At 42.3% G+C, this 22,511-nt stretch overlaps 1 protein-coding gene across 3 annotated transcripts in view; it reads right to left on the bottom strand.

The window, feature by feature from the left end:
• LOC140198006 (Krueppel-like factor 12) overlaps window positions 1-22,511 on the bottom strand; it is a 304,097-nt gene that overhangs the window by 91,981 nt on the left and 189,605 nt on the right. For all 3 annotated transcript variants that reach the window (XM_072258789.1, XM_072258791.1, XM_072258790.1), the window contains one exon: window positions 21,744-22,269. In XM_072258789.1, coding sequence (XP_072114890.1) covers window positions 21,744-22,269 — 526 coding nt within the window. The remainder of the gene's footprint in view (window positions 1-21,743; window positions 22,270-22,511) is intronic.

Genomic DNA, 22,511 nt, shown 5'->3' with positions numbered 1-22,511 from the left:
CACAGTACAAGCAGTATTGTTCTGCCCCCTAGAGGCGCAGTTCACTTTGGATGCAGTTTGCCTGGTTTGAACATGACTTCCTGTTTGTGAGCTGTTCATCTTACATCATTTCCTATGCAGGTTAATTTGGATTTTGACCTGAAACACCCATGGTAGAAAGACATTCATTTCCATTCACTCCTTATTTTCCCTTGAAACAGCAATATCTGTGAGTCTTAAGCTTTTAGTAGACGTGCTTCGAAGGATGTGTTCTGTTTATTGTCTATCATATTAAGCTATTGTTTCATTATGATCTACACAGCATTAGCCAGGAGGATGTGGAATCGATATGGGTAGAGCTGCATAACACTAAGGGGCAGAAAACGCTGGTGGGAGTTGTGTACAGGCCACCTAACAGTAGTAGTCAGGTTGGGGATGGCATTAAACAGGAAATTAGAAATGTGTGCAATAAAGGAACAGCAGTTATAATGGGTGACTTCAATCTACATATAGATTGGGTGAACCAAATTGGTCAGGGTGCTGAGAAAGAGGATTTCTTGGAATGTATGCGGGATGGTTTTTTGAACCAACATGTCGAGGAACCAACTACAGAGCAGGCTATTCTAGACTGGGTATTGAGCAGTGCGGAAGGGTTAATTAGCAATCTCATCGTGAGAGGCCCCATGGGAAGGAGTGACCATAATATGGTGGAATTCTTCATTAAGACGGAGAGTGACATAGTTAATTCAGAAACAAAGGTTCTGAACTTAAAGAAGGGTAACTTTGAAGGTATGAGACGTGAATTAGCTAAGATAGACTGGCAAATGACACTTAAAGGGTTGACGGTGGATATGCAATGGCAAGCATTTAAAGATCGCATGGATGAACTACAACAATTGTTCATCCCAGTTTGGCAAAAGAATAAATCAAGGAAGGTAGTGCACCCGTGGCTGACAAGGGAAATTAGGGATAGTATCAATTCCAAAGAAGAAGCATACAAATTAGCCAGAAAAAGTGGCTCACCTGAGGACTGGGAGAAATTCAGAGTCCAGCAGAGGAGGACAAAGGGCTTAATTAGGAAAGGGAAAAAAGATTATGAGAGAAAACTGGCAGGGAACATAAAAACTGACTGTAAAAGCTTTTATAGATATGTGAAAAGAAAAAGATTGGTTAAGACAAACGTAGGTCCCCTACAGACGGAAACAGGTGAATTGATTATGGGGAGCAAGGACATGGCAGACCAATTGAATAACTGTCTTCACTAAGGAGGACATAAATAATCTTCCAGAAATAGTAGGGGACAGAGGGTCCAGTGAGATGGAGGAACTGAGGGAAATACATGTTAGTAGGGAAGTGGTGTTAGGTAAATTGAAGGGATTAAAGGCAGATAAATCCCCAGGGCCAGATGGTCTGCATCCCAGAGTGCTTAAGGAAGTAGCCCAAGAAATAGTGGATGCATTAGTGATAATTTTTCAAAACTCTTTAGATTCTGGACTAGTTCCTGAGGATTGGAGGGTGGCTAATGTAACCCCGCTTTTTAAAAAAGGAGGGAGAGAGAAACCGGGGAATTATAGACCAGTTAGCCTAACATCGGTGGTGGGGAAAATGCTAGAGTCAGTTATCAAAGGTGTGATAACAGCACATTTGTAAAGCTGTGAAATCATTGGACAAAGTCAGCATGGATTTGTGAAAGGAAAATCATGTCTGACCAATCTCATAGAATTTTTTGAGAATGTAGCTAGTAGAGTGGATAGGGGAGAACCAGTGGATGTGGTATATTTGGATTTTCAAAAGGCTTTTGACAAGGTCCCACACAGGAGATTAGTGTGCAAACTTAAAGCACACGGTATTGGGGGTAAGGTATTGATGTGGATAGAGAATTGGTTGGCAGACAGGAAGCAAAGAGTGGGAATAAACGGGATCTTTTCAGAATGGCAGGCAGTGACTAGTGGGGTACCACAAGGCTCAGTGCTGGGACCCCAGTTGTTTACAATCTATATTAATGACTTAGATGAAGGAATTAAATGCAGCATCTCCAAGTTTGCAGATGACACGAAGCTGTGCGGCAGTGTTAGCTGTGAGGAGGATGCTAAGAGGATGCAGGGTGACTTGGATAGGTTAGGTGAGTGGGCAAATTCATGGCAGATGCAATTTAATGTGGATAAATGTGAGGTTATCCACCTTGGTGGCAAAAACAGGAAAACAGATTATTATCTGAATGGTGGCCGATTAGGAAAAGGGGAGGTGCAACGAGACCTGGGTGTCATTATGCACCAGTCATTGAAAGTGGGCATGCAGGTGCAGCAGGCGGTGAAAAAGGCAAATGGTATGCTGGCATTCATAGCAAGGGGATTCGAGTACAGGAGCAGGGAGGTACTACTGCAGTTGTACAAGGCCTTGGTGCGACCATACCTGGAGTATTGTGTGCAGTTTTGGTCCCCTAATCTGAGGAAAGACATCCTTGCCATAGAGGGAGTACAAAGAAGGTTCACCAGATTGATTCCTGGGATGGCAGGACTTTCGTCTGATGAAAGACTGGATCAACTAGGCTTATACTCGTTGGAATTTAGAAGATTGAGGGGGGATCTTATTGAAACATATAAAATCCTAAAGGGATTGGACAGGCTAGATGCAGGAAGATTGTTCCCGATGTTGGGGAAGTCCAGAATGAGGGGTCACAGTTTAGGATAAAGGGGAAGCCTTTTAGGACCGAGATTAGGAAAAACTTCTTCACACAGGGAGTGGTGAATCTGTGGAATTCTCTGCCATAGGAAACAGTTGAGGCCAGTTCATTGGCCATATTTAAGAGGGAGTTAGATATGACCCTTGTGGCTAAAGGGATCAGGGGGTATGGAGGGAAGACTGGTACAGGGTTCTGAGTTGGATGATCAGCCATGATTATACGAATGGCCTACTCCTGCACCTATTTTCTATGTTTCTATATTACTATAGGACACAATGTATTACCTTGGTCTATAACGATTGTAAGAATAATCGTTATTATTAATATAGTCAATATAATCAATAGTATTAGTATAGTCAGGTGTGCAATGAGTCGGCATTGTTTTGAATTACTTAACTTTCTGCAGTTTCACCAGTTCTTCTCATTAAAAACCCTGAAGAAAGCTTCTGGCTTGGGTGATTTTTGAGAAAGTGTTGAACTCCCTGCCTAGCTTTGTACACATCTGGAAGAGAATGTTTAGTGTCATTGCTTTTATAACTTAGGGTGGTTTCAATGAGTACTTGATTGATTTAGATGTTTGGTCAAGTGCTTTGCTGTTTTCTGTAAATAAATGGTTGATGCATTCACTCATAATCAGTGCCTTTTGTCCTCTATCGATCTTGTGAACCTGCTTCCCAGAACATGTGACAAAAATAAACTAACTTACTTGCTATTGTTATAATAAGTCTATGAAGAGCAAGAAATTGGAGACTTTTATGATTTACTTTGCAAGAGTGGCCATCCTATGCCAAATCAACTTCCTTCTGTAGCCTCAGAGTTATACTGCATGGAAATGAAGCTCAAAGGCCCAACTCATCCATGCCAACCAAGATGCCTAACTGAGCTGGTCGCATTTGCCTGTGTTTGCCCCATACACATCCAAATCTCTCCTATCGATGTGTCTTTTAAATGGCCAGGTAACCTGCCACCCTGCACGGTTTTAGATATGGGGTGAAACTGCCGGACCCCAGTATGGTCTTGTATGGAAACACTAAAGCACAGCGATGGAAAAGGCGAGAGAAAGTGATGGACACAACCCAGTCCATCACAAGCAAAGTTCTCCCCACCACTGACGCATCCAAAGACCTCACCATCTAGGCCATGCCCTCTTCTCACTCCTATCGTTGCGCAGGAGGTACAGAAGGCCTAGGTTCTAGATCACCAGGTTCAGGAACAATTATTATCTTACAACTATCAGGCTGCTGATTCAGCACCAATCACAACTCTGAACTGATTGTCGGATCTCGACTCACTTTCTTTACAATTCATGTTCTCAATATTATTTTTATCAGCATAAGTTGTCTTCTTTTGCCAATGGGCTGCTTGCCACTGCTTTTGTAAATTCTATTGTTTTAATTTTCATTCCTGTAAATGCCTGCAGGACACTGAATCTAAATGGAGCATATAGTAACATACATGGATCTTGATAATAAATTGACATTGAACCCAGATGAATCCCAAGTAGTCACAGGTCAAATGTGAAAATTCCATGGACAGTATCCTAGTCCAGGAATGAACCAGGTCACTGACTTTGTGAGACTCCAGCTTTACTAGCATTCTCACTGTGGAGACACTTCAGGTATGTTGAGAGAAAGGGTGCCTTAAAATTGACACAAGTATTATTTTCAGAAAAAATAATGAGACAAGGGTACTTTCCCAATACCATTTAGAACTTCTGTTACTATAATACTATTAAAACATATAAATTTGCTTTATAACCAAGCTTTAAAGACAGCAAACAGACCACCAAAAGCTTGGTCTTAAAATGTCAGCTTCAAGGAAGAGTATGAAGAAGGAATAGGAAAAGAATGAGTTTACAGAGCAGAATCTGGAGCTTCAGGATTTACCAGTTTAAGGAATAGGTATCAATTAAACTTGGGGAAGAAGAGGAAGTCAGAATCAAGGAAGTGTGTTGTCTCGGAGACATAGGTTTTGGCAAAAACTCAGTGACTGTATTTCAGAGATGAGAATGGAGTCATTGAGTGATATAGCACAGAAATACTGTCGCTTAGCCATTAGCTTAGTGCTAATACAGCGCTCGTGACTCAGGTTCAATCCTGCCGCTGTCTGTCAGGAATTTGTACATTCTCCCATGACCACATGGGTTTCTTCCAGGTGCTCCAGTTTCCTCCCACATTTCAGAGAAGTACAGGTCAGTGGGTTAATTGGTCACAAGGTTGTAATTGGGCATTGTGGGCTCATTGGGCTAGAAGGGTCTGTTTCCATGTTGATAAAAAAAAATTAAAAGCAGGCCCTTGTCTCATTAAGTTTATTAAGTACCTTTTGTCTCACTATCAAGTATCTAATCCTATTTAAATCTTACTTTTTATTCTTCCAACATTCTGATCACAGTATGGGTAATTTACAATTAATCTAATAACCTGCACGTTTTTGGAATATGGAAGGAAACCGGAGCACCTGGAGGAAACCCACATGATCACAGGGAGACCGTGAAAATACCACATCAATAGCATCCGAAGTCAGGATTGAACCTCTGTCTCTGTGTGGAGAGGCAGTAGCACTACCATCTGCTTCACCATGCCATCCTTAGGTGAGGCCTTGGAAGTATTTGAAAACTAAGCATGAGAATTTGAAAAAAATGAAGTGTTACTTAATAGTAAGGGTTTGAAAGGTTATGGGGAGAAGGCTGGAAAATGAGGCTGGGAGGAAAAATAAATCAGATAAAGAGGACGAATTCTGCTCCTATGTCTTATGGTTTTAATTGGGCCCCAATGTAGATCATCAACCACAATCAAAGTGAGTTGATTTCACTTAGAATATAGGAAAGCTCTGGATCACATCAAAATTAAACCAGGACAAGAGAGCTAGCTTAGATTGGAAGAGTTAAGACTGTAGGTAATAAGTGAAGAGATGGATGATGTTGCAGAAGTGAAAATAGATAGTCTGAGTTATGTTATACATATATGCTCATTGGTCTCTCAATGTCAGATATACATGTAGGTTGCAAACGGCCTGGGTTTCACTTTCGGCAATTTAGTGGAGTCAATGGCTAGAAAACAAAGTTTGCAATGGAACCCAAAATTGTGGCTCCAGTTGTTTACATGCAAACGTTTGTACTTAGCTGGAAAAAAATCTGCTTGCTGAGCACCAGATTTGATTCAGGTAGCCCAGTAACAGTGGAGGGGATCTGGTGAAAAGGTGAGAATCACCAACGTGTATTTAGAAGCTGCCAGATGTAGAAAGATGATGGTGTTTGGCTACTGTGACTGAATTGACCAATATCATATATTTAAAAAGAGACCATTTTTGATAATTATGTCTTCACTTGCTGACAAAAGGCAACTAATGTACAAATCCAAACATTCTTTCTGCAAGCCACAGGTGCTTTGAAAGAAAGTAACAATAAATTCCAAAGATTCTTAAATCCTACTGTATCATTTAATTTCTCCATCTTACGGGCAGATTTGCATAAAAAAAAAAGAAGTGCCTTTTCAACATGCTAGAACTATTCACCAAGATCTGGCTTAAAATTTCCTTTAAGATCTAATACTAGATTGTCATAGTGGTTGACAGAACAATTTATTCTCAGTCTAAAAATGTTTTGAACATTAAATGACTTTACAGACAGTAGGATTTGAATTGGAAGTTGACATATTTATCTGTTTCAATTTGAGATTCAAGTTACATTTATTATCAAAGTATGTACATTATATACAAACTTGAGATCTATCTCCTTATAGGCAGCCCTAAAACAAAGAATCCCAATAGTTTGTTTGTTATGTGCTGCGTCACTAGAATCCATTAAAAAAAAAGGACCGTCATATACTCAATGTGCAGAGGAAAAAAAAACAAATCATGCAAACAGTAAAAGTAAGCAAATAACACTCAGAACTGAAGTTCACGAAATACCATTTTCTATGAAACAATAGCAACCATAGCTCAAAAGCAGTGTTCGCAATAAAATGCTTTTTGACAGTCTGACATTGTACAGATTGTTAATATCAACATTTTCAATAACTTTTTTTCTACTTATATTGCAAAAATACTTCCTCACACAATGTTAATGTTTGAACAGATTTTCTTTCTTTTAATGTAATTTATTGGCTCACCATCCTCAATGTTGTTAACATGCATTCAGTTTTAGTTCTACTGGCAAACCAGACTCACTGATACACTGCACATGTTACTATTCTTTACACTTGGGTGAAAACACACAATGCCATTTCTCAGAATTGCACTTTCATGCCTTCATATTGGGATTAAGTCTGAGTGCGAATAAGACTTCATTATGTGCAGAAGATAAACACTGATATTGGGAGGGATAGTGAAATTCTCAGGGAGAAAAAGATTTCCAGAAAGATGAATTACATTTTTATAGCTGATACCAAAACATTAAGTACGGTATTCCTATCATTAACAATACAGAAGATTATACAATAATGATAGTAAGCTGGAACATCTTTGTTATAAAATGAGATAGTGTCAAATTAGTCCTTTCCCAACAACCTCTAGCAACTAGTGAGTGGGCCAGTGAAGGAGTGGAGCTTTGAGGCTTTGACTCGAGAGATTCTGGCAGTTGGTCTGTGCAATCAAGTCAATCAAGATTTGAATAGATCAGCAGAAAGCCGTTGATTAGACAATCAAGATTTCAATAGCTCAGACTCAGCAGAAAGCAGCTGATTGGGCAATCGAGGTCAGGTGACCAAGCATTTTGAAAAACTCAAACAGATAAATAGAGGGATAGCTCAAGCAAAGCAGCCAGTGAAGGAGTGGGGCTTTGACTCAAGAGGTTTTCACAAGAAGAGGCGGAGGACAAACTTGCTTGCAGTTAGTCTTTACAATGCCTCCTGAGATGGTGATGTGCCTCTCACCCACAGAGTCACAACTGCCAGAAGCGTATGCAACTGGGCGATCTGGAAGACTGTGTAAGGAATCTGGAGCAGCAGCTGGATGACCTTTGATTCATAAGGGAGAATGAGGCAGTCATAGATGAGAACTACAGGGAGGTAGTCACACCTAGGCTGTTGGAAGCAGGTTGTTGGGTGACAGTCAGAGGGGGGAAAGAAAAGGTGAGCAGACAGGTAGTGCAGAACACCCCTGTAGCCATTCCCCTGAATAATAAGTTTACCGTCCTGGATACTGTTGGCGGGGACGACCGACCAGGTGTGAGCCACGGTGGCAGGGCCTCCGGCACTGAGTCTGACCCGGTGGTGCAGAAGGGTGGGACGGAGAAGAGGAGAGCTGTCGTCATTGGAGACTCTATAGTCAGGGGAGCAGACAGGAGATTTTGTGGACGTGAGAAGGATACCCGCATGGTTTGTTGCCTCCCGGGTGCCAGGGTCCGGGATGTCTCTGACCGGGTGCAACCAGAAGTCGTGATACATGTTGGGACCAATGACATAGGCAGGAAGAGGAATGAGGTCCTGAAGAGTGAATTTTGGGAACTAGGCGGAAGGCTGAAGAACAGAACCTCAAGGGTGGCCTTCTCAGGATTGCTGCCAGTGCTATGTGACAGAGATGGTAAGAATTGAAGGAGATGGCAGTTGAATGTGTGGCTGAGGAGTTGATGCAGGGGGCAGAGTTTTAGATTTTTGGATCATTGGGATCTCTTCTGGGGAAGGTGGGACCTGTACAGATTGGATGGGTTGCACCTGAACTCAAGGGTAGGTTTGCTAGCATGGTTCGGGAGGGTTTAAACTAATTTGCAAGGGGGATGGGACCCAGAGCGATAGAACAGTGAAAGGAGTGCATGGAGTAAAGCCAGCTCTAACATATAGAGAGGCTTTGAGGAAAGAGAAGCAGAATAAATGGTGTAAGGACAGTAAGGTAGAAGGGCTGAAATGTGTGTACCTCAATGCAAGAAGCATCAGGAACAAAGGTGATGAACTGAGAGCTTGGATACATACATGGAATTATGATGTAGTGGCCATTACAGAGACTTGGCTGGCACCAGGGAAGGAATGGATTCTCAATATTCCTGGATTTCAGTGCTTTAAAAGGGAGAGAGAGAGGGGGGGAAAGGGGAGGAGAGGTGGCATTACTGGTCAGGGATACTATTACAGCTACAGAAAGGGTGGGTAATGTAGCAAGACCCTCTTTTGAGTCAGTATGGGTGCAAGTCAGGAACAGGAAGGGAGCAGTTACTCTATTGGGGGTATTCTATAGGCCCCCTGGTAGCAGCAGAGGTACAGAGGAGCAGATTGGGAGGCAGATTTTGGAAAGGTGCAAAAATAACAGGGTTGTTATCATGGGTGACTTTAACTTCCCTAATATTGATTGGCACCTGATTAGTTCCAAGGGTTTAGATGGGGCAGAGTTTAAGCGTGTCCAGGATGGATTCCTGTCACAGTATGTCGACAGGCCGACTAGGGGGAATGCCATACTAGATCTAGTACGAGGTAATGAACCAGGTCAGGTCACAGATCTGTGGGTGAGCATCTGGGGGACAGTGACCACTGCTCCCTGGCCTTTAGCATTTTCATGGAAAAGGATAGAATCAGAGAGGCCAAGAAAATTTTTAATTGGGGAAGGGCAAATTATGAGGCTATAAGGCTAGAACTTGCGGGTGTGAATTGGGATGATGCTTTTGCAGGGAAATGTACTATGGATATGTGGTCGATGTTTAGGGATAAATTTGTCCCAGTGAGGAGGAAGATAAAGAATGGTAGGGTGAAGGAACCATGGGTGACAAGTGAGGTGGAAAATCTAGTCAGGTGGAAGAAGGCAGCATACATGAGGTTTAGGAAGTGAAGATCAGATGGGTCTATTGAGGAATATAGGGAAGCAAGAAAGGAGCTTAAGGGGCTGAGAAGAGCAAGAAGGGGGCATGAGAAGGCCTTGGCGAGTAGGGTAAAGGAAAACCCCAAGGCATTCTTCAATTATGTGAAGAAAAAAAGGATGACAGGAGTGAAGGTAGGACTGATTAGAGATAAAGGTGGGAAGATGTGCCTGGAGGCTGTGGAAGTGAGCGAGGTCCTCAATGAATACTTCTCTTCAGTATTCACCAATGAGAGGGAACTTGATGATAGTGAGGACAATATGAGTGAGGTTGATGTTCTGGAGCATATTGATACTAAGGGAGAGGTGCTGGAGTTATTAAAATACATTAGGGCGGATAAGTCCCCGGGGCCTGACGGAATATTCCCCAGGCTGCTCCACAAGGTGAGGGAAGAGATTGCTGAGCCTCTGGCTAGGATCTTTATGTTCTCGTTGTCCACTGGAATGGTACCGGAGGATTGGAGGGAGGTGAATGTTGTCCCCTTGTTCAAAAAAGGTAGTAGGGATAGTCCAGGTAATTACAGACCAGTGAGCCTTACGTCTGTGGTGGGAAAGCTGTTGGAAAAGATTCTTAGAGACAGGATCTCTGGGCATTTATAGAATCATGGTCTGATCAGGGACAGTCAGCATAGCTTTGTAAGGGCAGATCATGTCTAACAAGCCTGATCGAGTTCTTTGAGGTGATGACCAGGCATATAGATGAGGGTAGTGCAGTGAATGTGATCTATATGGATTTTAGTAAGGCATTTGACAAGGTTCCACATGGTAAGCTTATTCAGAAAATCAGAAGGCATGGGATCCAGGGAAGTTTGGCCAGGTGGATTCAGAATTGGCTTGCCTGCAGAAGGCAGAGGGTCGTGGTGGAGGGAATACATTCAGATTGGAGGATTGTGACTTGTGGTGTCCCACAAGGATCTGTTCTGGGACCTCTACTTTTTGTGATTTTTATTAATGACCTGGATGTGGGGGTAGAAGGGTGGGTTGGCAAGTTTGCGGATGACACAAAGGTTGGTGGTGTTGTAGATAGTGTAGAGGATTGTCAAAGATTGCAGAGAGACATTGATAGGATGCAGAAGTGGGCTGAGAAGTGTGAGGTGGTACACTTTGGAAGGACAAACTCCAAGGCAGAGTATAAAGTAAATGGCAGGATACTTGGTAGTGTGGAGGAGCAGAGGAATCTGGGGGTACATGTTCACAGATCCCTCAAAGTTGCCTCACAAGTGGATAGGGTAGTTAAAGCTAATGGGGTGTTTGCTTTCATAAGTCAAGGGATAGAGTTAAGAGTCGCGATGTAATGATGCAGCTCTACAGAACACTGGTTAGGCTACACTTGGAGTACTGTGTCCATTTCTGGTCGCCTCACTATAGGAAGGATGAGGAAGCATTGGAAAGGGTACAGAGGAGATTTACCAGGATGCTGCCTGGTTTAGAGAGTATGCATTATGATCAGAGATTAAGGGAGCTAGGGCTTTAATCTTTGGAGAGAAGGAGGATGAAAGGAGACATGATAGAGGTGTACAAGATAATAAGAGGGATAGATAGTGGATAGCCAATGCCTCTTCCCCAGGGCACCACTGCTCAATACAAGAGGACATGGCTTTAAGGTAAGGGGTGGGAAGTTCAAGGGGGATATTAGAGGAAGGTTTTTTTACTCAGTGGTTGGTGCATGGAATGCACTGCCTGTGTCAGTGGTGGAGGTAGATACACTAGTGAAGTTTAAGAGACTATAAGACAGGTATATGGAGGAATTTAAGGTGGGGTGTTATATGGGAGGCAGGGTTTGAGGGTCGGCACAACATTGTGGGCCGAAGGGCCTGTACTGTGCCATACTATTCTGTTTTATGTTAACTGGTTTGCCCCCAATTGAGATTTGGCACTGACAACCATTCGGGGTTATGTTTCTTATTGTTGGATGTATTAGCCAATGGCCAGGAAAAGTCAGAAAGTAATACTTAATCCAGGAGATGGCAGCTAATGTGAGAGAAATACTTGAATTATATTTGCTGTTGATTCAAAATTGGAAAGCTGTTCCAGCATTCTCTACTTTGAACTCTTAATGGAATAGTGTGGTTTCAAGTTTCTAGCTCTCAAGGCACACATTTCTTCAAGCAATTTGGATTTCTGTAGCTGTGGGTATGACAAAAACTAACAGATAAAAGCAATTTTCCATCCTATCTTAATCTTTCTTTTTATTTAAATACAATCTGTACTATAGTAACATAGAAAACCTACAGCACAATACAGGCCCTTCGGTCCACAAAGTTGTGCTGAACATGTTCTTACATTAGAAACTATTTAAAAATTACTGTTGAATATAATTCAACATACCGCTCTCTACTTACATGCTCACCAACTTCCTCTTCCTAAAAAAAACTATTTCTTCCTTTATTTACTTTTCACTCTTACACTTTATGCCTCTCCTCTTGTTCCTTTCTCTCTCATACTCTCAAATTTTCATTTTGCTCAGACTGTCTTTCTGTTGAGATCTTACTTCTCTCTCTACCCACTCACTTTTATTTACGTTCTGCCCTCTTCCTACTTCCATCATTCTTCATCTGTATCTTCATTTTCATCCACCAGTCCGTAGCTCCCTCTCCCCTGTATCCTCTTCACCATCACTACCTGCTCTTCTTCTCCCCGATTCTGTTCTCCTCCACCCCCCCCCCCACACACACACACACTCTTTATCCCTTTCTCTTCATCCATCACTATCTCTCTCCCTCAATCTGGATCAATCTCCTTAGATCCATCACTCTTCATGTACAATATCCTCTCCCTCCACCACTCTTTATTCCTATTTCTCTTTCACTTTATCTTCTCTCCTTCTATTCCAAATCTTGCCATGTACTTATGCATCTCATTTCTCTATCTCACCCCTGTCAATCTGTCTGTACATATCTCCCCATCCTTTTCTCCATATTGTTCTCCTTCATACAAATCCACAAAGATTAACACAGATAAGCACCTCCAGTCTTTTCTTATAAACAGAAAAAAAAATCCAGCACATAATATTTGAAGATACTTTGCAATGATCATTTTTTATAACACTGCTGTCAACCTGAATTCTTTAACATCCTATTTAGACCAATAAGGCACATCCATCGTAACAGTGACTGTATGATCTCCAAGGTCATAACTAGATAACAAGGTCATAACACTAACACGAAGAATTCTGCAGATGCTGGAAATTCAAGCAACACCCATCAAAGTTGCTGGTGAACGCAGCAGGCCAGGGCAGCATCTCTAGGAAGAGGTACAGTCGATGTTTTGGGCCGAGACCCTTCGTCAGGACTCTGCATAACTCATAACTCTGCAGCTTCTCAACAAGCTGCAGAGGTGACAAATGTCACATCGAAAGTTGCCCTCCTTTCCAAATTCGAATGTGGTATTAAATTTGTGCTCTGTATCTGTACACTCTGTGTGTGCTAGAGTTTAATTATTTGAAACAGTGATTGAAAAAATTTGGCGTGCCCCATTCCACTTGTATTTATCACTTTGTTACACTTTTACTGCAGCCTTTTACCTGTTCAATATACAAACGTTGTATGTGGTCACGACATATGCATGCATGAGGCAAAGTATTAATTCACAGCTAAGTGTAAGAGTTAGAATGTTATGTTACAGTTGTTCAACACGTTGATTAGGCTACACTTGGACTACTGTGTACAGTTCTAGTCACTGCACCATAAGATCATAAGAAATAAGAGCAGAATTAGGACACTTGGTCCATTGACTCCGCTCCACCATTTCATCAAGGCTGATCCATTTCCCTTCCAGCCCTAATCTTTCACCTTCTCCCCGCATCCCTTCATGTGCCGACTAATCAAAAATCTATCAGCCTCTGCCTCAAATATACTCGATGACTTCCCTCCACAGCTGCCTGTGGCAACAAATTCCACACATCCACTGCTCTTTGGCGAAGGATGTATTTTGGCTAAAGATTGTAGAAAAGATTGTCAGAGGCTACACACATCAAAGTTGCTGGTGAGCGCAGCAGGCCAGGCAGCATTTCTAGGAAGAGGTACAGTCGACGTTTCGGGCCAAGACCCTTTGTCAGGACTAGCTGAAGAAAGAGTTAGTAAGAGATTTGAGAGGGGGAGGGGGAACTCTCAAAGGAAGGTCTCAAAGCTCTCTGCTTCCTTTTGGATTCCAGACCTAATCAGTTCCTCTCTACCACCGCTCTGCTCCGTCTAGTGGAATTAGTCCTTACTCTTAATAATTTCTCCTTTGGCTCCTCCCACTTCCTCCAAACTAAAGGTGTAGCTATGGGCACCCGTATTGGTCCTAGCTATGCCTGCCTTTTTGTTGGCTTTGTGGAATAATCTATGTTCCGTACCTGTTCTGGTATCTGTCCCCCACTTTTCCTTCGCTACATCGACGACTGCATTGGCGCTGCTTCCTGCATGCATGCTGAGCTCGTTAACTTTAACTTTGCCTCCAACTTTCACCCTGCCCTCAAGTTTACCTGGTCCATTTCCGACACCTCCCTCCCCTTTCTAGACCTTTCTGTCTCTATCTCTGGAGACAGCTTATCCATTGATGTCTACAATAAGCCTACGGACTCTCACAGCTACCTGGACTATTCCTCTTCTCACCCTGTCTCTTGCAAAAATGCCATCCTCTTCTCGCAATTCCTCCGTCTCCGCCGCATCTGCTCTCAGGATGAGGCTTTTCATTCCAGGACGAGGGAGATGTCCTTTTTTTCAAAAGAAAGGGGCTTCCCTTCCCCCACCATCAACTGTGCTATCAAACGCATCTTCCCCCATTTCACGCACATCTGCTCTCACTCCATCCTCCCGCCACCCCACTAGGAATAGGGTTCCCCTGGTCCTCACCTACCACCCCACCAGCCTCCGGGTCCAACATATTATTCTCCATAACTTCCACCACCTCCAACGGGATCCCACCACTAAGCACATCTTTCCCTCCCCCTGCCTCTCTGCTTTCCGCAGGGATCGCTCCCTACGTGACTCCCTTGTCCATTCGTCCCCCCCATCCCTCCCCACTGATCTCCCTCCTGGCACTTATCCTTGCAAGCAGAACAAGTGCTACACATGCCCTTACACTTCCTCCCTTACCACCATTCAGGGCCCCAGACAGTCCTTCCAGGTGAGGCAACACTTCACCTGTGAGTCGACTGGGGTGATATACTGCGTCCGGTGCTTCCGATGTGGCCTTCTATATATATTGGCGAGACCCAACGCAGACTGGGAGACCGCTTTGCTGAACACCTACGCTCTGTCCGCCAGAGAAAGCAGGATTTCCCAGCGGCCACACATTTTAATTCCACATCCCATTCCCATTCTGACATGTCTATCCACGGCCTCCTCTACTGTAAAGATAAAGCCACACTCAGGTTGGAGGAACAACACCTTGTATTCTGTCTGGGTAGCCTCCAACCTGATGGCATGAACATTGACTTCTCTAACTTCTGCTAATGCCCCACCTCCCCCTCGTACCCCATCTGTTACTTATTTTTATACACACATTCTTTCTCTCTCTCTCCTTTTTCTCCCTCTGTCCTTCTGACTATACCCCTTGCCCATCCTCTAGTCCCCCCCCCCCTTGTCTTTCTCCCTGGGCCTCCTGTCCCATGATCCTCTGATATCCCCTTTGCCAATCACCTGTCCAGCTCTTGGCTCCATCCCTCCCCCTCCTGTCTTCTCCTATCATTTTCGATCTCCCCCTCCCACTTTCAAATCTCTTACTAACTCTTCCTTCAGTTAGTCCTGACGAAGGGCCTCGGCCTGAAACGTCAACTGTACCTCTTCCTAGAGATGCTGCCTGGCCTGCTGCGTTCACCAGCAACTTTGATGTGTGTTGCTTGAATTTCCAGCATCTGCAGAATTCCTGTTGTCAAGGAAGCTACCTGGATTGGAGGACTTCAGTTATCAGATGTATTGGATGAACTGGGCCTGCTTTTCTGAAGAGAAGAAGGCTGAGAGGTAGCATGATAGAGGTGAACACAATTACTGAGTAGCACAGATAAGACAGATACACAGTGCACAGTGTTGGAGAGGACCACATTGCAGGCTTATACTACATAGACACAGAGTGGCTGTCCAAAAACTCCACTGAATATGACAATCAATACTTTAAAAGCTGGCACAACCTACTGGTAACTGCAGAACACAAGAACAACACAAGGTAAGTCTATCCTTCACAGATTGGAAATCACCAAGCGAGTTTCCAATTTTTGACAAATTTTAATAACATCATTTAGAACTAGCTGAAAGATGGCATTCAGTGGGAACTGCATCATACTCCAATGAAATAGATCCCAACCAAATGTTCAGGCCTCATTCTTCTCTTTTGCAAGCAGCTCTTTGAAGTTCAAAGTTCAAATTATGTGTACGCCATCATATATTACGCTGAGATTAATTTTCTTGCAGGAATTCACAGTAGAACAAAGAAATACAAAAGAATCAATGAAAAAACCACAAATAAAAACTGAAGAAAACAATGTGCAAAAGATGACAAACTGTACAAATACAAAAATAATAAGGCTTCAAGGTACATTTATTATCAAAGTATGCGTTCAGTATACAACCCTGAGATTTATCTTCCCAGAGACAGGCATAAAACAATGAAAACCATGGAATCTGTTCAAAGAAAAGCATCAAACCCGAGAGGTAGATAAATAAATAAATAATACTGAGAACACGAGTTGTAAGGTCCAGCTGATAATGCTGATCTTGGCTATCTATATGATCTATTTTATTCTATCCCCTCTCATTGTGATTGTAAGACTGCAACGATGAGACTTGGGTAATTTTCCCCCTAGAGCCCCATTTGGAGCAAGTTGATACTCTGATTTAAATAGGATCTGCTTGTCCGAGGGATAAAGAACCCACAGGAAAGCAGAATATTGTCAGAAGTAAGTGTTTGAGTTACACATGAAATCGTGGAAGACAGAATCTGTGGGAAGAAGCTCTGTGCTGTCAGGCTCTAGAGTAATCGTCAGCCATGGTGGAAGGGAATCAATGGCATTGTTCTGTCAAAATGAATAAGAAGCCATGGAGTAGCTCTAACTGGCACTATTAACAAACTGCATAGAATGGGTATCTGCTTATGGGCCAGCAGAATCAACAGCTTGATCCTCTAGTTATTCTTCCAGCTGTCTGAAGCATGCATTATTCATAGCCATCTTTATTATCTTTAAGTCTCTAGTGCTGGAGTGTTTACACTGCAGCCTTGGGCAACTTCTCTTTTTGCTAACCAGAAATCATCAACCACCCAGTAAACCAATGTGGATGTGACTTGGTGTCTTCTGCTGTAGGTGAGAGGTGGGCTATGTTAGTGGCTGCCCCCTTTCTTCCATTATTTGTTCCCCCATCCCCTTCCTAAAAGCTTATTGCAATACCTGTTCCACCGCTCACTGCCCTCCCAGTGTCTGTCGGCTCTCCATCTGTCTGGAGGTAATGCTAGATGCACTTGAGCTTTTGGAAACTACTTCTCCAGAAGTTAGGTTGGCTTCATTCCCAGAATGGCTAACACTTCATTGCTGCCAATTACAACTGTGAAATTTAAGTATGAATATTTCAGTAACTGCAAGTGATTTGTAAATCTGCATTGTAATAAAACTCTGAGTAGCACACACAAAATGCTGAAGGAACTCAGCAGGTCAGGCGGCGTCTATAGGAGGTAATGAACAGCGACATTTCTGGGTGAGACCTTTCATCAGCACTGGAAAGGAAGAGAACTGAAGCCAGAATAAAGTAATGCGGGGGGGGGCGGGGGGAGTGGGATGAGTAGAAGCTGGCAGGTGATAGGTGGGATCAGCTGAGAGGGAAGGATGTGTGTGGGGGGGGGTTTCACATCATTTCCATTCACCCCACCCACATTCCCTCTCACCTATTATCTGCCAGCTCGTACTCCTACCCCTCAACCCACACCACCTTATTGTGGCTCCTGCTCACTTCCTTTCCAGTCCTGATGAAGAGTCTGAACATGAAATAGTGACAGTTTCTTTCCCTCTATGGATGCTGCCTGATCTGCTGAGTTACTCCAACATTTTGTGCTGCTCAAGAATTTCGGCATCTGCAGAATCTCTTGCATTAGATTTTTTTTAAGCGTGTCGTACCAGACATTCAGCCATTCTTGTCTGGCACGTGGGGTCAGGATTAACCGGGTCACGTCATGAACCTTCTGGTCTCGACCCTTGTATTTTTTACGAGGCTGAGTGGCTAGCTCGACACTCAACCCGGAACGGATGGAAAGCGTGCTTGGGGGTGGCCCAACCTGGACTCGAAGTCAGGAACCTTCGGTCCGGAGTCTGGTGCTGATCTCACTGCGCCACCAGCTGGCCTCCTGCATTAGATTTGAAATTACTTTTAATATGTGAATATGAGAGGTAAAATACTTGGAATTTTTACTTTAAATTAAGCTTTTAACAATTTATGCTACATTAAACATGTACTGTGATGTGAAAAAAGATGAATATACTGTTTATACCTCCAGTTAATCAATATCAAAACTGACTGTTTAGAATACATTTACTCATACTTAGGTTCTCTCATTTCTTTTACTCTCCTCTATGTTTCTGGAATTAATCTGTTGACATTTTAGGCTACTTCAAGCTTCAGAGTTCAAAGTCTGTACATCTTTTCAATCATTACAGTGCATAATCAGGTTCTATAACAATTATTTGTTATTTATTTCAGTCCTTTTTTTTTAAACAAACACTCAGATTTGGTTTCCACAGGTTTGTTTCCACATGCAACATGGAAGTTTAACACAGCAGAATATTCAGCCAAAAGTGAAATGGTTATTGTCCCAGCATAAAGGTGGCAAATGGCCATCTTTTATTTACCTTATGGTCAAGTGACTAAAATCCAATCATGCTACTTCAATTCTTGATACTAGTTTGCTGATGATGCTACTGTTGTGGGCTATATGAAGCCAGTGCAGATGAATTAGCATACAGGTAGGAGATTGAAAATTTGGCTGAGTGGTGTAATAACAACCACCTCTCACAATGTCAGTAAGACAAAGGAACTGATTGTAGATGTCAGGAGAGGGAAACCAGAAGTACATGAGCCAGCAATCATCAGAGGATCAGAAATGAAGAGGGTCAGTAACTTTAAATTTCTGGGTGTTACTCTTTCAGTGGACCTGTCCTGGACCCATCACACAACTGTAATTGCAAAGAAAGCACGACAACGCCTCTAAATCCTCAGGGGTCTGCAGAGATTCGGTATGTCAGCAAAAACCTTGGCAAACTTCTATAGGTGTGTGGTGGAAAGTGTGTTGACTGGCTGCATTACGGCCTGGTATGGGAACACCAATGCTTTTGAGCAGAAATTCCTACAAAAGGTAGTGGATTCAGCCCAGTACATCACGGGTAAAAACCTTCCAAGCACTGAGCATATCTACATGAAACGTTGTTGTAGAAAAGCAGCATGCATCAAAGATCCTCACCACAAAGGCCATGCTCCTTTTTTTCCACTGTTGCCATCAGGTAGAGGGTACAGGTGCCTCAGGACTTGCACCACCAGGTTCAATAGCAGTTACTATCCCTCAACCATCAGGCTCTTGAATACTCATTCTACTTCTGGTGTTCCCACAACCGATGGTCTCAGTTTAAGGACTCTTTATCTTGGTATTTCATGCTCCTCATTTATTGTTATTTATTTATATTTGCATTTGCACAGTTTGCTGTCCACTGATCCTGTTTACAGTTACTGTTCTATAGATTTGCTAAGTACGCCCACAGAAAAAGAATCTCAGGGTTGTATGTGGTGATATGTATGCACTCTGATAGTAAATTGAACTTTGAACTTCAGTTGTATGTATTAATTTCTCTACTCAAAAGCACAAACTATCAATACAAATTGTGGTTTGCTTTTTTGCTGAATCCAATAACTGGTACGTCATCTTGCTTAGAAATTCTAACATTTGCTTTTTTTAGTGCACACTGGGAAAATGGACAGACGTAAATTAGACTGTGCATAGAAGCTGTTACAGATATTTTACATCCATCTTTGGTGAAAGTCTCAGCTGTTGGGAAATTGGAACAGTCACTGCTGGGCTAGGTTTACCTGAGAAGGTTGCTACTTTCCTGTATCAATCATTCACAGGATGTCACCATTGACACACAAGATGCTCTCTTCTGCCTTAGTGAATGAAACTAGAGCAACAGCAAGCAGACTGTTGCCTTCATATACAACCCTTTGTGAAACAAGAAGCAAAGACCTCAGCAAGTTGAATTGAGAGTACTCAATGTCTTGCTCTCTTTATGCATACTTACTTTGTCACTTCAGTTGGAGCTCATTGCTGGGTCACACAATAATTATAATGGCCGTTCACAGCACTTGTATACTGCAATCTCTGCAAACTTGTAAGCCATTGGCCTTGCTGCTTAGTGTGGGCAATCACTGTGCATGGGGATGGTAAAGTGTAAGGAATGCGACTATACACACTTAAGACAATTATCCCTTTTCCTTATGCTTTCTATGATCACCTTTCCTGAACTGTGCTGTCTGTCTTAGAGACTTTTAAGGCTGTGCCACACTTCTCATGTTTCCTAGCAACAGCTGCTGTGATCTTTGCAGACAATTGCCATTGAGATCTGCTCCGTTCCTAACACTCAACAGCGAACAATATATTAAAAATAAATTTTCATCAAGCTCTCAGACACTTGGGATGCTCTCTCATTTCAATTTGAGGCTAAACACAGCAAAGTACAAAATAAGAAGGACCCAATTTCTAGTCAAATATGCCTATTTGGTCAATCCATAATCACAATTCAGATTAAACAACAACAGTAGTACTAATAAACCAGTATCTAGTTGGAATGTATTGCTTGCATTCTTCTTTACAGTGGAGATAACGCACCCAGTTTACTTGCCCCAGCACTGAACTGTTCCCACAATCTATGAACTCACTTTCTCTTACTCTTCATCTCATGTTCTCGATATTTATTGCTTATTTATTCATTATTATTTTGTTTTCCTTTCGTATTTGCACATTGTGTTATCTTTTCCACATTCGTTGTTTGTTCCTTCCTGTTGGCTGCGGTCTTTCATAGATTCTATTACGATTTACTGAGTATGCCCGCAAGCAAATGAATCTCTGGGTTGTATATGGTGAGATATATGTACCTTGATAAGAAATTCATTTTGAACAACTCTGACTGCCTCCTCAAATCAATAATGCAAGAACAAAAGTCAAATTACCAACAGTCGAATCACAACTGTTGTGGCACATTATCAATTCAAAGCAGAAAAATAAAGTACTAAATGGCGTGATACGCCAAGGCTGACTGGTTATGAATTCACCTCAATAATATTGTGCTTTGATAATCCAGGGAATGGTTGGAAAGAACTAGACACATTGCAAAAAAAAAAATTCCTGGATGGAGAGTAATAAATTACAATTTTTCACTTTCTACCCAAAACTGCTGGAAACTACACACAAAAAATAACTGTGGTTTAATTGCAGTAAGGACAGAGAAAAGTGGGTAATTATTTAATTCTATTAATTAGAGCCAATAAAGAAGAACTTCTAGGGAGAGAAACATTGTAAACTAACAAATATTTTGTTTAGTTTAAACAAAACACTTAAATCACAATATTAGATCATATCCATGGAATGTTTCACCTCAGAACCTTCCTTGAACACATATCCCTTGGAGAATTGCAGCTCGCTGTTTCTATCCAAGGATATAAATGGTTAGATTGCTGGGTTCTACAGTAATAAAAAAAAATGCCTGGAGTTTGGGATTGTTTGGACAACTGTAGAGCCCCAGAAGTGGTGAGAATGAAGTCAGGGACATCAGGAACAGCCAAGATGGAGGTCAGAATCCCCAGAAGTATTCCAATTGGTGGCCAAAGATCCTGGGAGAGACCAATCAAGAGGAAAGAAATGCCAGATACAGGTTGAACAATCCAAATAACTAAGCACGCCACGAAAAAAAAAGCCTTCACCGCAGTGCTGCAATTTAAATAGTGCCTTAGAGAGATATTTATCAGTTAGTGGTAGGGGAGATGGGAGTGTGAGGCTAATGGGTTGCAAGTAAGCTGAAAATACTACATCCTTCTTTACTTTGTGTTGCTCGTTTCTCCTAACAGGGGAATGCCATACATGTAGACAAATTACAGAGGGAATGATGATGGAAAAAATTGAAAGGATTTTGGATAAAGACAAATTGTATGCACATGTATGGTAAAGCAAAGATTCAATATTCAAATGCCTTCAACTGGGAGCTGGCTGAAAGTTTATTTGCGTTGGACTTTGCAGGGATCTCCCATTATATCAGGATAGCATTCCTGCCTTAACAGATGCATTACTTCTACCCACTTACCTTTCATTTGACTCCGCCCATCTTCTAGCATTGGCAGTACGATGGTAGAGTTCCTCTGTGACCTCATAGCTGTGTATACCACAGGAACGGATTGTACAACCACTGGAATGCGATGCAGTTTATTGGACGGAAAGTTCATTGCATTTGAAGGTGGCATTGGGTGGATTATGTGCAAGTACTGTTGGCCCCCGACACCCGGGGAAGATGCCACAACGGAGCCCGGCGTTAATACTGTAGACATTCCTGTTGATGAAGTCACTGAGGTTATCACAGATGGGGATGAAGTCAATCGAGGAGAGCAAGAGGACATTGAAGGGATTGAGGTTGTTGTCACTGAGCTGGGTGAGGAACGTGTTGATGATACAGCTGTTGGAGATGTCCTGGCTTTGTTAATAGACAAGTCCACCGGCTCAGTTTGTGTTTGATAGTGATCAGTGGACAGCAAGACCTCTGGAGGTCCAGCTTTCACATTGTTAAGCAAAATAGGTACAGCTTCCATATCTGAAAAGTTAGGGGCTTGTGGAGACTGTTAAAATAAAACACAAATAAAAATCACTGAGCATTTTTATACAAAAGTACAGAAAAAGCATTGTTAAGGACATGTATGAAAGATTACATATATTGGGAGGCAATTTGTGAAACAGTTTGATTAATGATGAAATGATTAAAATATTCAACATCTGTGAAAATAACTTTTGCTTTTCAGTTCAAAACATTTTAATGAAGATCATAAAGCTAACAAAATCCAACATTTCAACTCGCTGGACT

The sequence above is a fragment of the Mobula birostris genome, chromosome 5 (genome assembly GCF_030028105.1).
Source record: "Mobula birostris isolate sMobBir1 chromosome 5, sMobBir1.hap1, whole genome shotgun sequence".
NCBI lineage: Eukaryota > Metazoa > Chordata > Chondrichthyes > Myliobatiformes > Myliobatidae > Mobula > Mobula birostris.
The sequence above is the reverse complement of the archived record's forward strand: the minus strand, read 5'-3'. Positions and strand labels throughout refer to the sequence as shown.